The following is a 13,619-nucleotide window of genomic DNA, read 5'->3' on the forward strand; positions in this document are numbered from 1 at the left end:
GGGGGCCAATATCCATGGCCCCTCTCTAGGCTATGAATATAAGCCCGCAGCTGTCTGCGTAGCCTTTCTGGCTATAAAATATAGGGGGACCCCACATCATTTTTTTGGGGGGGTCCTCCTATTTTAATAGCCAGTAAAGGCTACGCAGACAGCTGCGGGCTGATATTCATAGCAGGCTACAAATATTGGCCCCCGGCCGTCGGCTTTCCCCCTCTGGCGCAGAGAATTGCACGGGAGCCCACGCCGTTTTTTTCTTTATTTTTAAAAAATTCAACGCTCATTAAGGCCTCTTTCACTCTTGCGTCGGTACAGGTCCGTCGCTATGCGTCGGGCCGACGTACCGACGCACGTTGTGAAATTTGTGTACGAAGTGGGCAGCGGATGCAGTTTTTCAACGCATCTGCTGCCCATTCTGAAGTGCGGGGAGGAGGGGGCGGAGTTTCTGCCGCAACGGCCAAAAAAACGTTCACTTGAACGTTTTTTCGTGCCGACGGTATTCCAAAACACGACTGATCCGTAGCACGACGGACGCGACTTGTGGCCATCTGTCGCTAATACAAGTCTATGGGTGAAACGCATCCTGCGAGCACATTTGCAGGATCCATTTTTTTCCACCGGGATGTTTTTTTTCCGCCGGATCCGTTTTTTTCCGCCGGATGTTTTTTTTTTTCCACCAGATCTGTTTTTTCCACCGGATCCGTTTATTTTCGCCGAATCCTTTTTTTTACGCCAGATCCGTTTTTTCTCATAGAGTTGTATTAGCGCCGGATTACACCTGATGGCCACACGTTTCATCCGTTTTTGGCAGGATACGTCAAAAAAGCTGTTTCCGCCGGACGGAAAACACATACAGAGAAACGGTTTTTCGGTACGTCGAAAAAATGCTCAGCGACGGATCTAGCAAAAAACGGATGAAACGTGTGGCCATCAGGCGCTAATACAACTCTGAGAAAAAACGGATCCGGCAAAAAAAAAAAAGGATCCTGCAAATGTGCTCGCATATAGTATATAAAACAGCCTCCCCCATAGAATATAATATACCCCACATAGTATATAAGACAGCCTCCCCCATAGAATAGAATATACCCCCGCAGTAGTATATAACACAGCCACATCTATAATATAACACTGGGAGCGTCACTCTGTCCGAAGCCTTTATAGACTGCGCAAGCGCCGGCGCAGTCTGGACCCCACAGAGTGACGCTCCCAGGAGATCGAGGTATGCGTAAACACTGAACGCACACCACGATCTCCAACGGAGAGGCAGGGACGCGCCAGGAGGGTAAGTATAAGCTATATTCACCTGTCCCCCGTTCCAGCGCTGCGTGCGGCTCTGTCTCCCGGGTCCTCTGCCTGTGATTTTCACAGTTCAGAGGGCGCGATGACGCGCTTAATGCGCGCTGCCCTCTGACTGAACAGTCACAGCCAGAGGACCGGAAGAAGTGGCGTGCAGCGCTGGAACAGGGGACAGGTGAATATAGCAAGTGTCGGGGGCCTGAGCTAGCGGCAATACCGGCACCTGACCCCCACAGCGCGCCGGTGTCCCCGCCTGCTCAGGCCCCCCAGCACTCGGTGCCCAGCGACGATAGGGGAGTATGTTATTTTTTTTTTTTTTATATATATATATATCGCAGCAGCATACGGGGCATATAATACTATGAAGCATCTTATGGGGGCCATCAACATTTATGGAGCAGTGTATGGGGCATATACTATGGAGCATGTTATGGGGGCCATGAACCATAATGGAGCAGTGTACCGGCCATATGCATGGGAGCAGCAAATTACAGAACGGTGGCGCAGGATGGGAGCAGCACATGTCAGAATGGGGCTGCAGGATGGCAGCAGCACATGACAGAACAGGGGTGCAGGATTTGAGCAGCACATGACAGGATGGGGGCGCAGGATGGAGCAGCACATGACAGGATGGAGACCATATACCAATATAAATGCTCGCCACCTGGGCGTAGAACGGGTTCAATAGCTAGTAGTATATAACACGGCCTCCCCCATAGAATATAATATACCTCCCATAGTATATATCAAAGCCCGCATATAATATAGCACAACTTGCATAGTATATAGCACAGCCCATGTAGTAGTATACAGCACAGCGCGGGTCGTAGTATATACAGCACAGCCCGAATAGTAGTTTACAGCACAGCCCGTGTAGTAGTATACAGCACAGCCCGTGTAGTAGTATACAGCACAGTCCGGGTCGTAGTATATACAGCACAGCCCGCGTAGTAGTAAATACAGCACAGCCCGCGTAGTAGTATATACAGCACAGCCCGCGTAGTAGTATACACAACACACAGCCCACACAGTGGTATATACACAGCACAGCCCACACAGTGGTATATACACAGCACAGCCCACACAGTGGTATATACACAGCACAGCCCACACAGTGGTATATACACAGCACAGCCCACACAGTGGTATATACACAGCACAGCCCACACAGTGGTATATACACAGCCCACACAGTGGTACATACACAGCCCAGCCCACACAGTGGTATATACACAGCACAGCCCACACAGTGGTATATACACAGCACAGCCCACACAGTGGTATATACACAGCACAGCCCACACAGTGGTATATACAGAGCCCACACAGTGGTACATACACAGCCCAGCCCACACAGTGGTATATACAGCACAACCCACATCTCATCCCCCCGATAATGGCTCCACACTCTCCTCACCTTTCCTCTTGCCCGCGCTGCTCCTGGCTCCTGTCTCGGCGGCTGCTGTCTGCCCGGGACACAGCAGGTGTGCGATGATATGACGTCATCGTGCACCCGCAGTGTCAGAGGCAGAGCGGGGAATGATGGGAGAGGGAGCGTCAGCGGACGCTCTCTCCTCCATCATTGCATTGAACTATACCGGCGTCATGGACGCCGGTATAGTTGAATGCGGCGGCGGCACTGGCGGGAGTAGGGGGGAAAGAGTGCAGCGGCCCACTACTGGCACCGGCCCTTCTGGCATTTGCCAGAAGTGCCCGATGGCCAGTTCGGCCCTGGTCACCACCCACACACTTCCCTCCTCCTGAACTGCAGCGTTTCTTGGACCCACATCCGCAGCAAAACTGCAGATATTTTCTACATCTCAATGAAAGTTTGAGGCCGGAGTCACACTACAGCGAGATACGGCCGAGTCTCGCAGGTTAAATACAAGCTCTGGCACCGGCACTCCGGAGCGGAGCGTGCGGCTCCATGTATTGCTGTGCGGCTGCACGCTCCGCTCCGGAGTGCCGGTGCCAGAGCTTGGTTTTAACCTGTGAGACTCGGCCGTATCTCGCTGTGTGTGATCCCGGCCTAAGGGTGCAGAAACGCTGCAGTTCGGCACAAAAGAAGTGACATGCTGCGGAGAAAAAAAAAAGCTGCGTTTCGGTGCGGCCTTTTCCGCAGCATGTGCACAACAAGTCTGCGGCTCCCATAGACTTACATTGGTTGTGCACTACAATGCGGATTTGCTGCAATTCTGTGCGGCAAAAAACGCTGCGGATCTGCAATCAAATCCGCAACGTGTGCACACAGCCTTAGCATTTAGTGAGCCTGGCAAAAAGGCAAGCAAAAAACAAGTGTGGGATTGCACTTTTTTTGCAATTTCATCGCACTTTGAATTTTTTTCACATTTCCTGTTACACGACATGGTGAAACCAATGGTGTCGTTCAAAAGTAGAACTTGTCCCGCAAAAGATAAGCCCCCACATGGCCATATTGACGGAAACATTATGGCTCTGGAAAGAAGGGGAGCGATAAACGAAAAAAGCTCCAGGGGTGAAGGGGTTTAGAAACATGGATATGGACATATCTATGGAAATAGATATATCTGTATGTATCCATCTATCCCATATCTATCTAATTCTATCCATCTGTCTGTGTCTATCTATCTATCATCTCTCTATCCCATATCTATCTATCTATCTATTATCTCTCTATCCCATATCTATCTATCTATTATCTGTCTGTGTCTATCTATCTATCTATCTATCATCTCTCTATCCCATATCTATCTATCTATTATCTGTCTGTGTCTATCTATCTATTGTCTCTCTATCCCATATCTATCTATCTATCTATCTATTATCTCTCTATCCCATATCTATCTATCTATTATCTGTCTGTGTCTATCTATCTATCTATCTATCTATCTATCTATCTATCATCTGTCTGTCTATTATCTATCTATCCCATATCTATCTATCCCACATCTATCTATCTATCTATCTATCCCACATCTATCTATCTATCTCATATCTCTCTCTCTCTCTCTATCTAATATCTATCTATCTATCCCATATCTATCTATCTCTCTATCTATTATCTATCTATCTATCTATCTATCTATCTATCTATCTATCTATCTCTCTGTGTAATGGAGTGTGGGTTGGACAAATGTAAAAGAGGAGTTGGACAGAAATGACACCACAAATCTTTTTGAAGAGAGAGGAGGGAGAGGAGGGAGGGGTTTGGGTGTGTTTTTGGAGGGGGTGTGCTAGATTCGGGCTTAGTGGCATTGCAAAGCATCATGGAACTTGTAGTATTAGGTCACAATAAGGAAGTAGTCGATTAACCCCATGAGAGCTGAATCCAGCACTGAAGATGTGCTGCTACAGCATGATAACAGCTAATATTGCTAAAATAAACACAGTAGATGTTTTCAGTGGCACATAATAGCAAGATTTATGAAAAAAAAAAAAAAATTTTATAGTAGTGGATAACTTCTTTAATAGCCTTAATAGACTTTGTCAGGAGAATGTGGCCTAGCGGGACGAACCAAAGACCTCCACTATTACCTGTGTCCACAGAAGAGGTAGTGTTGATGCCTATATGTGTTGGGATCATTACCCTTGTCAGTAGCTAAAGTAGCATATGGTTAGAAGCTGCTATTACTGTGAGAGTGAGCCAGAGAATTAATTATATATCTGTTATTGTATATTTTACGTTGTAAACACTCTGTTTTGTATTATTCACTGTTGCTATGGTTATCACAATTCCCATTATCAATTAAATATATAATGATATTGGTTACTTCTGCCTTGCGTTTGCTTGTATGTTGTATCTGGTCTCTCAATACAGGGACATAAAGGGGGAATTACACTGTGTGGGGGGATGGCGGTACTGTGGGAACATTATACTGTGTGTGGGGGATGGCGGTACTGTGGGAACATTATACTGTGTGTGGGGGATGGCGGTACTGTTGGAACATTATACTGTGTGTGGTGGATGGCGGTACTGTGGGAACATTATACTGTGTGGAGGGATAATGGTACTATGGAAACATTATACTGTGTGGAGGGATAATGGTACTATGGGAACATTATACTGTGTGGAGGGTGTGGAAGGTCGGCTCACTTAGCTGCTTCTCGAGGTAGACACAGGCACACGTGGGATTAAAGGTTCTGGGTGGTTTATTGCATCATAAACCCAAAGTCCAAAATGGTAACAGAAAAACAGCCTTCCTGGCTCAAAAGAAAATAATCAGTTCATACAAGTCCTGCCCATTCCTTCTAGGATAACACATGTGGCAGCTCTCACAGGAGCTTCAGTATGGAGACTTCCTTGCCTCCACACAACACAGCTTGAAAAAAAAAACTGCTGGGACATTTATTTCTCCAGCCACAACCTTGAGGTGGAGATATGGGGAGTAGACACCCCGCCCATCTCTTACCTACTCACCTAAAAACCCACCCATAACATGGCTGCTTAACTCCTTCAGCACATAGAATGCTGAAGAGAAAGGTATGGGTTTCTAGATCATGGAGGAAAGCAATCTACATGACAAATATCTCCCCTCACAGACAGTGCCAGTGACCTGTCACAGGGGCATTATACATACTACATAAGGGGCATTAAACTGTGTGGGGGCCAAGAAAGGGGCCCTGTACTAGGAGAACAATCTCTTTCCTCACTTCCTGTCTTCCATAGTTGGGTCGTATGTATCTATTACAGGAAACAGGACAAAAACCTTATGATTCTTTTAAAGTGGCAACAAAAACACCAAAAGAGTCTCAGTGCTAAGAGGTTAATGTCCCCCCACGCTCAGTAATGGGGAATCTCCAGCACCTACCTGCACCTGCAGAGCCGCCACCACATATATGGCTGCTCTGTGCACACAGGACCTGTGATGAGGTCACATGAGGGGAGGAGTCAGAGGTCACATGATCAGGGGCCTCAGTGAATGATATCCGCAGTGTAGACCCTACATGGAAACTTCTCCTCAGTCAGTGACATTTCCGCCATTATTCCCCCTCACTACTGGCACAATTACCCCGCGCCGCCTTTTCTGCACAGTGTTATGTGTGGAATGTAACGTGTGATTTCTCTGCTTGGAGACAAATAGACCCCACACATGAGGGAATTATTAGCTCCAATTTTTTTTCTTTTCACAAGAGTAACCGGATGTCTACTATATGGCGGCATATTTCTCGTGACATATTGTACGTCACTACAGTGGTAACATTTCTTCTATATGACTTGCGTTTATTTGTGAAAAAATCAGAAATTTGGTGAAAATTTAGAAAATGTTGAAATGATCAAATTTTCACTTTTATGCCCTTAACTCAGAGAGATGAGTCACACAAAATCCTTAATAAGTAACATTTCCCACATGTCTGCTTTGCATCAGCACAATTTATGAAACATCAGTTTTTTCTTTCAAATAATTTTTATTGAAATTTTCTTTATATGGGAATATGGATAAAGGGGTGAAGGAATGAAAGGGATAGGGAAGGGAAAGAAATCCCCAAATATGAAGGGGATTGAGGGAAGAAGCAAGACAGGCATATGTACAAACTAGCATACAGTAGCATAAATATACACAAAATAACCGTCGCTTCGTAATAGCATCTAACAGTAAAGCAAACTTTCAAAGTAATACGTCAGTATGAAATGTAAACAGAGTTCAACGTTGCTTTATGTAGCTAATCAAGACTTCAAATTAAAAGTAGAATAACGCAGCAATTTGTAGCTAAACAATACTTCTATGTACGCCTAGGAACCTGTAAGAAAAACAAGTTAGTTAAAATAAAGGTGCATTAAATTCTTCTGTACACGTATGCCCGTCATGTCTGGAAGCACCCTAAGGAGACCCTAAACTAAATGGGGGGAAGTTTGTTTTCCTGTAACTATGTGGACAACAGAAAAGTTTGGCTCAAAATCAAGGCTAATCATTGGGAAGAAATATAACTGGAACTTATAAGCATATTAGTATGTATAATCTACGTATAGGACGGGACTACAAGTCATGTAGGACCATTGGAGGCTCTAGAAGGAATCAGACCATGTCGCTGCAGAAAGGTCATAGCCTCCTCCGGTGTTGCGACATGTACCACTCCGGACAGGAGTTTCACCAGAAGAGTGGAGGAAGGCGACCAAGAATAAGCAAAATGGGACCTCCGGAGCTCCCGTGTAACGGGTGAAAAATCTCGTCGTTTTTTCAAAGTGTCTTTAGACAAGTCTCTGAAGAATGTTAGGTGGCCATATGAAGATGTCAAGAAGCTTTTTTCGGAAGAGAGGTCAAACAGTTCGCCCCTAACCCAGGTTGGAAAAAAGGAGACGATAATGTCTCTTGGCTCATCTGGTGGAACGGACACAGGTCTTTTAATTCGGTAGATTCTTTCAATAATATTGGGTTCGTTGACGTCAGGAAAGAAATTAGAGATCATTTTGTGGATGTAGTTTTTCAGGTGGGGGGATTTAACAGACTCCGGGACTCCTCTGATTTTCACGTTGTTTCTGCGTCTATGATCTTCGAGAGATGCTAAGTTACTTTTAAGTGAGTTTATGTCTCTTTGTAAACTTTCTAGCAGAGCTGAGGACACAGGAAGAGTCGGCAAAGGATCCGTGCAAGGACGGTCATAGTTCCCAAGGGTAAAATCTTCCATATTATTGTCTGAAGAGTGTGCAGAGGATGCATATGAGTCATGTGTTGACGAAGAAGAATCGCTGAGAGAGGACCTTGAGGAAGATAAAGACGAGGAGGAGTGCAGGCTATCTGCAATGGATGTCAACGCGTCCTCTATGTATGCCTCAGATGCTGTATCCGTACTAGGTGGGCGAGTGTTTGACGGATTAAAAGAAAGCCAGATTTTGTCTATCATTAGTGAATGTTCCTCCATTTTTTGTTAAAGCCGTCGCAGAAGACTCTCATCAGACTATCTATAAACAGTTCAGTCTGGAGTCCTTCTGTGTCTCTCATCCCCTCTGCACTGGGGAAAGAACATATAGATTCTGTGTTGTGTTTCCCCCCCCCCTAGGATGGAGCAGTCGCTAGTTGTCTATAATTTTGCCACTTGTGGGTGGTGGTTTATTTGTGACACATCATCAAGGCTTGATTTGTCACCTACAGCCCTGTGCCCCTCTGTCATCTGGTGTCTGGGCTGTGGTACAAATGCGGGGGCATTATAATTCAATGTGCAGCTAGCAGCTTGTCTTATTTTTTCTCTAGCTGCAGTGCTGCTGTTAGATATGGGCGGGGTCAAGGGCGAAGTTTCATCCTTCCTCCCGCCCCCCCTCCGCGGCGTTGAATATAGAGCTATCGCTCTATTTATAATTGTGCCCGACTTGGGGTCAGGAGCGGGTGGACCCTTAGAGTGGGAAGCAGGAGCAGGAGCCGCCCGTGTTGTAGTCTCGCCAGCGGTGCCGGTTCGAGCTGTGGGCGGAACGGTGGGCGGAGCTTCGGCGCTTCTTCTCCTTACCAGCCTCGCATGTCCGGGCGATGCCGCCGCTTTAGATCTGCTCCCGGCGGCAGCCCCGACATGCGTAGCTGCAGCAGAGGGCCGCGGGGACCCGTGGACGGGGGCCGCTTGCGGGAGAGGTTCTCCCGGAGTCTCTCCCGCAGCTGGGACCGGGTTGCCTCTTCTGAGAGTGGTCCTGCCACACAACGTGGGCGTGGTTTTGGGCGGGGTTTCGGCGTCTCTCCTTGTACCCGGTCTCGCTTGTTCAAGCGAGACCGCGGCTTTAGGCCTACCTCCGAAGGTAGCAGCAGTCCTCGATCCTCCTCTGTATAGGCCTGCGGGCTTCAACCACGGGAGTCGCTGTGGAGGGGAGCCTGACCAGAGATCCTCCTTTAGGTAGCATAAGACTGGGGCTTGGTAGCACCGATGAGTGCAGCCTCTTGTCATATGAGCATAGGCCTGCAGCACGGCCTCGGCTGGGGTCTGTATGTCCCGAAATTGCTTGTGGCTTCTTAAAAGTTATCTTTTCCATTATGCGTCCTGGTCCTGAGTCCTTTAAATAAAGTTTCAAGAGATTTCCTCCCAAAATGTATGCATATAGCCGCTCAAAATAAGGGATTTTTCAGGAGCTCCTGTGACACAGGTCTACTCCTGATCCCAAGCAACCCACGCCCCAAAACATCAGTTTTTTGTTAGGAAGTTATAAGGGTTAAAAGTTCACCAGCAATTTCTCATTTTTACCCTCAAATATACAAAACCATTTTTAGGGACCGCATGACATTTGAAATGACTTTGAGGAGCCTATATGACAGAAAATTCCAAAAGTGACACCATTCTAAAAGTTGCTCCCCTCAAGGTGGTCAAAATCACATTGGACAAGTTTATTAACCCTTCAAGTGTTTCACGGGAAATGGAAATGTGGAAGGAAAAAAGTAACATTTAACTTTTTTTCACAAAAATGTTACATTATACATATTTTTTTTATTTTCACAAGGGTACCAGGAGAGAACAAACTGCAAAATATGTTGTGCATTTTCTCCTGAGCACGCTGGTACCCCATATGTGGGGGAAAACTACTGGTGGGCAAGCGATAGGACACAGAAGGGAAGTAGCCCAATTGACTTTGTGAATGCAAAATTTGCTAGTAGTGATGAGCGAACGTGCTCGCCACTACTCGTAGCTCGCCCGAGCACTGGCGTAACTACCGCAGTCGCAGCGGTCGCCACTGCGACGGGGCCCGGCAGGTCAGGGGCTCGCCGCCCGGCAGGTCAGAGGCTCCCGACACCATGTTGCAGTGCAGGAGATCCCTCCCGCACGGCAACAGTCCAAGGCGTATCTAGGGCAGTGGCGTATCTAGGGGGGGGGGCAGGGCGCAGCCGGCAGGGGGGCGCGGTAGGGTCACCTAATGTGGCGGTCCGCAGCGTCTCCCCCAGCGGCCGCATTCTGCCGGCCCCCGCACTGGGAGTCAGCTGTTCTCTGCGCCAACTGTCAAGCTGACAGCCGAAACAGAGAAGTTGCAGAGCGCCGACTCTCAACGTGTGCAGAGGTGGAGGGGAGCCCCTGCAGAGTGGCTGCGGCAGGCAGGGAAAAATCCCTGCAGCTCTGCTGCCCAGCGATCTGTCTTCCTGCTTCCTCTTGTTGCTTCCTCTCACACAGACGCGCTGCTGGATGACGTCATCATTCAGCGGCCGGCTGTGTCAGAGGAAGGCGATGAGATGCTGCGGCAGAGCGCGAGGAGAGGTGAGAGGTGTGTGTGTGTGTGTGTGTGTTGAGCTCTGACTGCAGGGGAATGTGCAGAGAAGTAAATGGTGTGTGTGTGTGTGTGTGTGTGTGTGTAGGGGGAGGAGAGGGCAATGATGGGGATGGTGGTGGAGGAGGAAATGATGGAAGTGGTGGAATGGGCAAGGATGGGGATGGTGGTGGTGGAGGAAATGATGGAAGTGGTGGAATGGGCAAGGATGGGGATGGTGGTGGAATGGGAAAGGATGGGGATGGTGGTGGAGGAGGAAATGATGGAAGTGGTGGAATGGGCAAGGATGGGGATGGTGGTGGAGGAGAAAATGATGGAAGTGGTGGAATGGGCAAGGATGGGGATGGTGGTGGGATGGTGGTGGAATGGGCAAGGATGGGGATGGTGGTGGAGGAGAAAATGATGGAAGTGGTGGAATGGGCAAGGATGGGGATGGTGGTGGAGGAGAAAATGATGGAAGTGGTGGAATGGGCAAGGATGGGGATGGTGGTGGGATGGTGGTGGAATGGGCAAGGATGGGGATGGTGGTGGAGGAGAAAATGATGGAAGTGGTGGAATGGGCAAGGATGGGGACGGTGGTGGAGGAGGAAATTATGGAAGTGGTGGAATGGGCAAGGATGGGGATGGTGGTGGAGGAAATGATGGAAGTGGTGGAATGGGCAAGGATGGGGATGGTGGTGGAGGAGGAAATGATGGAAGTGGTGGAATGGGCAAGGATGGGGATGGTGGTGGAGGAGGAATGATGGAAGTGGTGGAATGGGCAAGGATGGGGATGGTGGTGGAGGAGGAAATGATGGAAGTGGTAGAATGGGCAAGGATGGGGATGGTGGTGGAGGAGGAAATGATGGAAGTGGTCGAATGGGCAAGGATGGGGATGGTGGTGGAATGAGCAAGGATGGGGATGGTGGTGGAGGAGGAAATGATGGAAGTGGTGGAATGGACAAGGATGGGGATGGTGGGGGAGGAGGAAATGATGGAAGTGGTGGAATAGGCAAGGAGGCGTATCTAGGGCAGTGGTGTATCTAGGAGGGGCAGCCGGGGCATGTGCCCCGGGCGCAGCCAGCAGGGGGGCGCAGTTGGGCCACCTAATGTGGCGGTCTGCAGCGTCTCCCCCGGCGGCTGCATTCTGCCGCCCCCCGCACTGGGAGTCAGCTGTTCTCTGCGCCGACTGTCAAGCTGACAGCCGGCATAGAGGAGCTGCAGAGCGCCGACTCCCAACCTGTTAATAGGGAAAATGTGAATTTGGGTGGAAAATATTTTGGCATAACTTTGTAGTTACGCCACTGCGCCCGAGTATCACTGTGCTCAGTGTACTCAGCGAGCACCGAGCATTTCTGGGATTACTCGGCGAGAACTCAGTTCTCCACCCTGCATTTTTGGTGATCTTCAGAGACCCAATCAACATGCAGGGATTGTCTGCCAGACACTGTAACGCCGCAGCCATCTTTGTTGTGGTCTTGCAGTGATTGGCTGGCCGCACAGCATCATCAGGTCTATAAGAGACCGGACGCCGCCCTGCTCAGCGCATTCAGCTCCAGAATCAGACAGTGTAGGGAGAGCTGCTGCTGAGATAGGGTCAGATTTGGGCATTTGTTTGTCAGTGTGGGGTCTACCATCCTAAACTATTCAAATCCAGCTAAACCAACAGTCCTTTTAAGGACTAATTCCGGAGTATATAGGTTGCAGTGTTAGGTAGGCAGAGGAGTGTACGTTGCTCTAAACATATCAGTGCAAGACCTGCAGGCACTGTATGTGTGTATATAGATATCATTGCATACATCAAGAGGGTCCATTCCATTACTGTCTGCTGGTGCTGCTACCTATAGCATATATTGACCGTATATACCTAGCCCTAGGTATAATTGGCTATGAAATTTTTTTTTGCCAGGTTAAAAGAGATTATTTTATTGCAAAGCAATCCAGGGCCCTTTTTTTCTCCATTTGCTTTTTCACACTGCATAATACAGCCAGATCCTTTTCCTAGCACAGCGTGAAAATCCAGCAATTTTAAAGGGGTCACAAAAATCACTTATGAGTGCGTAGAAAAATCTTTATTTTTTTGTGGTAATGTAGAGTTGAAATTTTTGTGAGTGTCTTGCACAATTTCTCGACACCATTTTGCTGAACCCCCCCAAAAATACATACAGGCCACATATTTTACAGTGAGGTATATCTGTGTCAAGTCTCATATATCCGTGTGCAAAAAATTTGGGCATTTTAGGCCGGTATTCCATTTTTTTTCCTGTCTGTTACTCTACTTATATACAGCATTTTTTAGCAAACCTCAAAAAAAATGCAGGCCACACATTTGGCAGTGTGGTATTTCCGTGACAGGCTTCATATATCTGCGTGCTCCAAGTTTGGGCATTTTAGGTCGTTATTCCAGTTTTTTTCCTGTCTTTTACTCTACTTATATACAGCACTATTTAGCAAACCTAAAAAAAAATACAGGCCACATGTTTGGCAGTGTGGTGTTCCCAGACAGGCCTCATATATCTGCGTTCTCCAAGTTTGGGCATTTTATTTCAGTCTTTTTGCTGTCTATTACTCTACTTATATACAGCACTATTTAGCAAACCTCAAAAAAAATGCAGGCCACATATTTGCCAGTGTGGTATTTCCGTGACAGGCTTCATATATCAGCGTGCTCCAAGTTTGGGCATTTTAGGTCGTTATTCCAGTTTTTTCCTGTTTGTTACTCTACTTATATACAGCACTACTTAGCAAACCTCAAAAAAAAATACAGGCCACACATTTGGCAGTGTGGTATTTCCGTGGCAGGCCTTATATATCTGCGTGCTCCTAGTTTGGGCATTTTAGGCAATAATTCGAGTTTTTTTCTTGTCTGTTACTCTACTTATATACAGCACTATTTAGAAAACCTAAAAAAAAATTACAGGTCACATATATGGCAGTGTGGTATTTTTGTGACAAGCCACATATATCTGCGTGCTCTAGGTTTGGTCTCTTTAGGCCGTTATTCCAGTTGAAAAATTGGCTCCAATCTTTAGCGGACACCATGTCGCGTTTGGACAGCCCGTGTGCCTAAAGATTGGGGCTCCCCCATAAGTGACCCTATTTTGGAAACTAGACCCCCCCAAGGAACTTATCTAGATGAATAGTGAGCACTTTGAACCCCCAGGTGCTTCACAAATTGATCCGTAAAAATGAAAAAGTA

The 13,619-nt window shown here is 47.5% G+C and overlaps 1 protein-coding gene across 1 annotated transcript in view; it reads right to left on the reverse strand.

The window, feature by feature from the left end:
- Positions 1–13,619, reverse strand: part of LOC138666503 (oocyte zinc finger protein XlCOF8.4-like) — a 57,586-nt gene that overhangs the window by 20,948 nt on the left and 23,019 nt on the right. Inside the window, exons 3-4 of the mRNA XM_069754719.1 lie at positions 8,713–8,887; positions 6,084–6,135 (exon numbers count right to left, since the gene is read on the reverse strand). Coding sequence (XP_069610820.1) covers positions 6,084–6,135; positions 8,713–8,887 — 227 coding nt within the window. The remainder of the gene's footprint in view (positions 1–6,083; positions 6,136–8,712; positions 8,888–13,619) is intronic.

Source organism: Ranitomeya imitator, chromosome 2 (assembly GCF_032444005.1).
Source record: "Ranitomeya imitator isolate aRanImi1 chromosome 2, aRanImi1.pri, whole genome shotgun sequence".
NCBI lineage: Eukaryota > Metazoa > Chordata > Amphibia > Anura > Dendrobatidae > Ranitomeya > Ranitomeya imitator.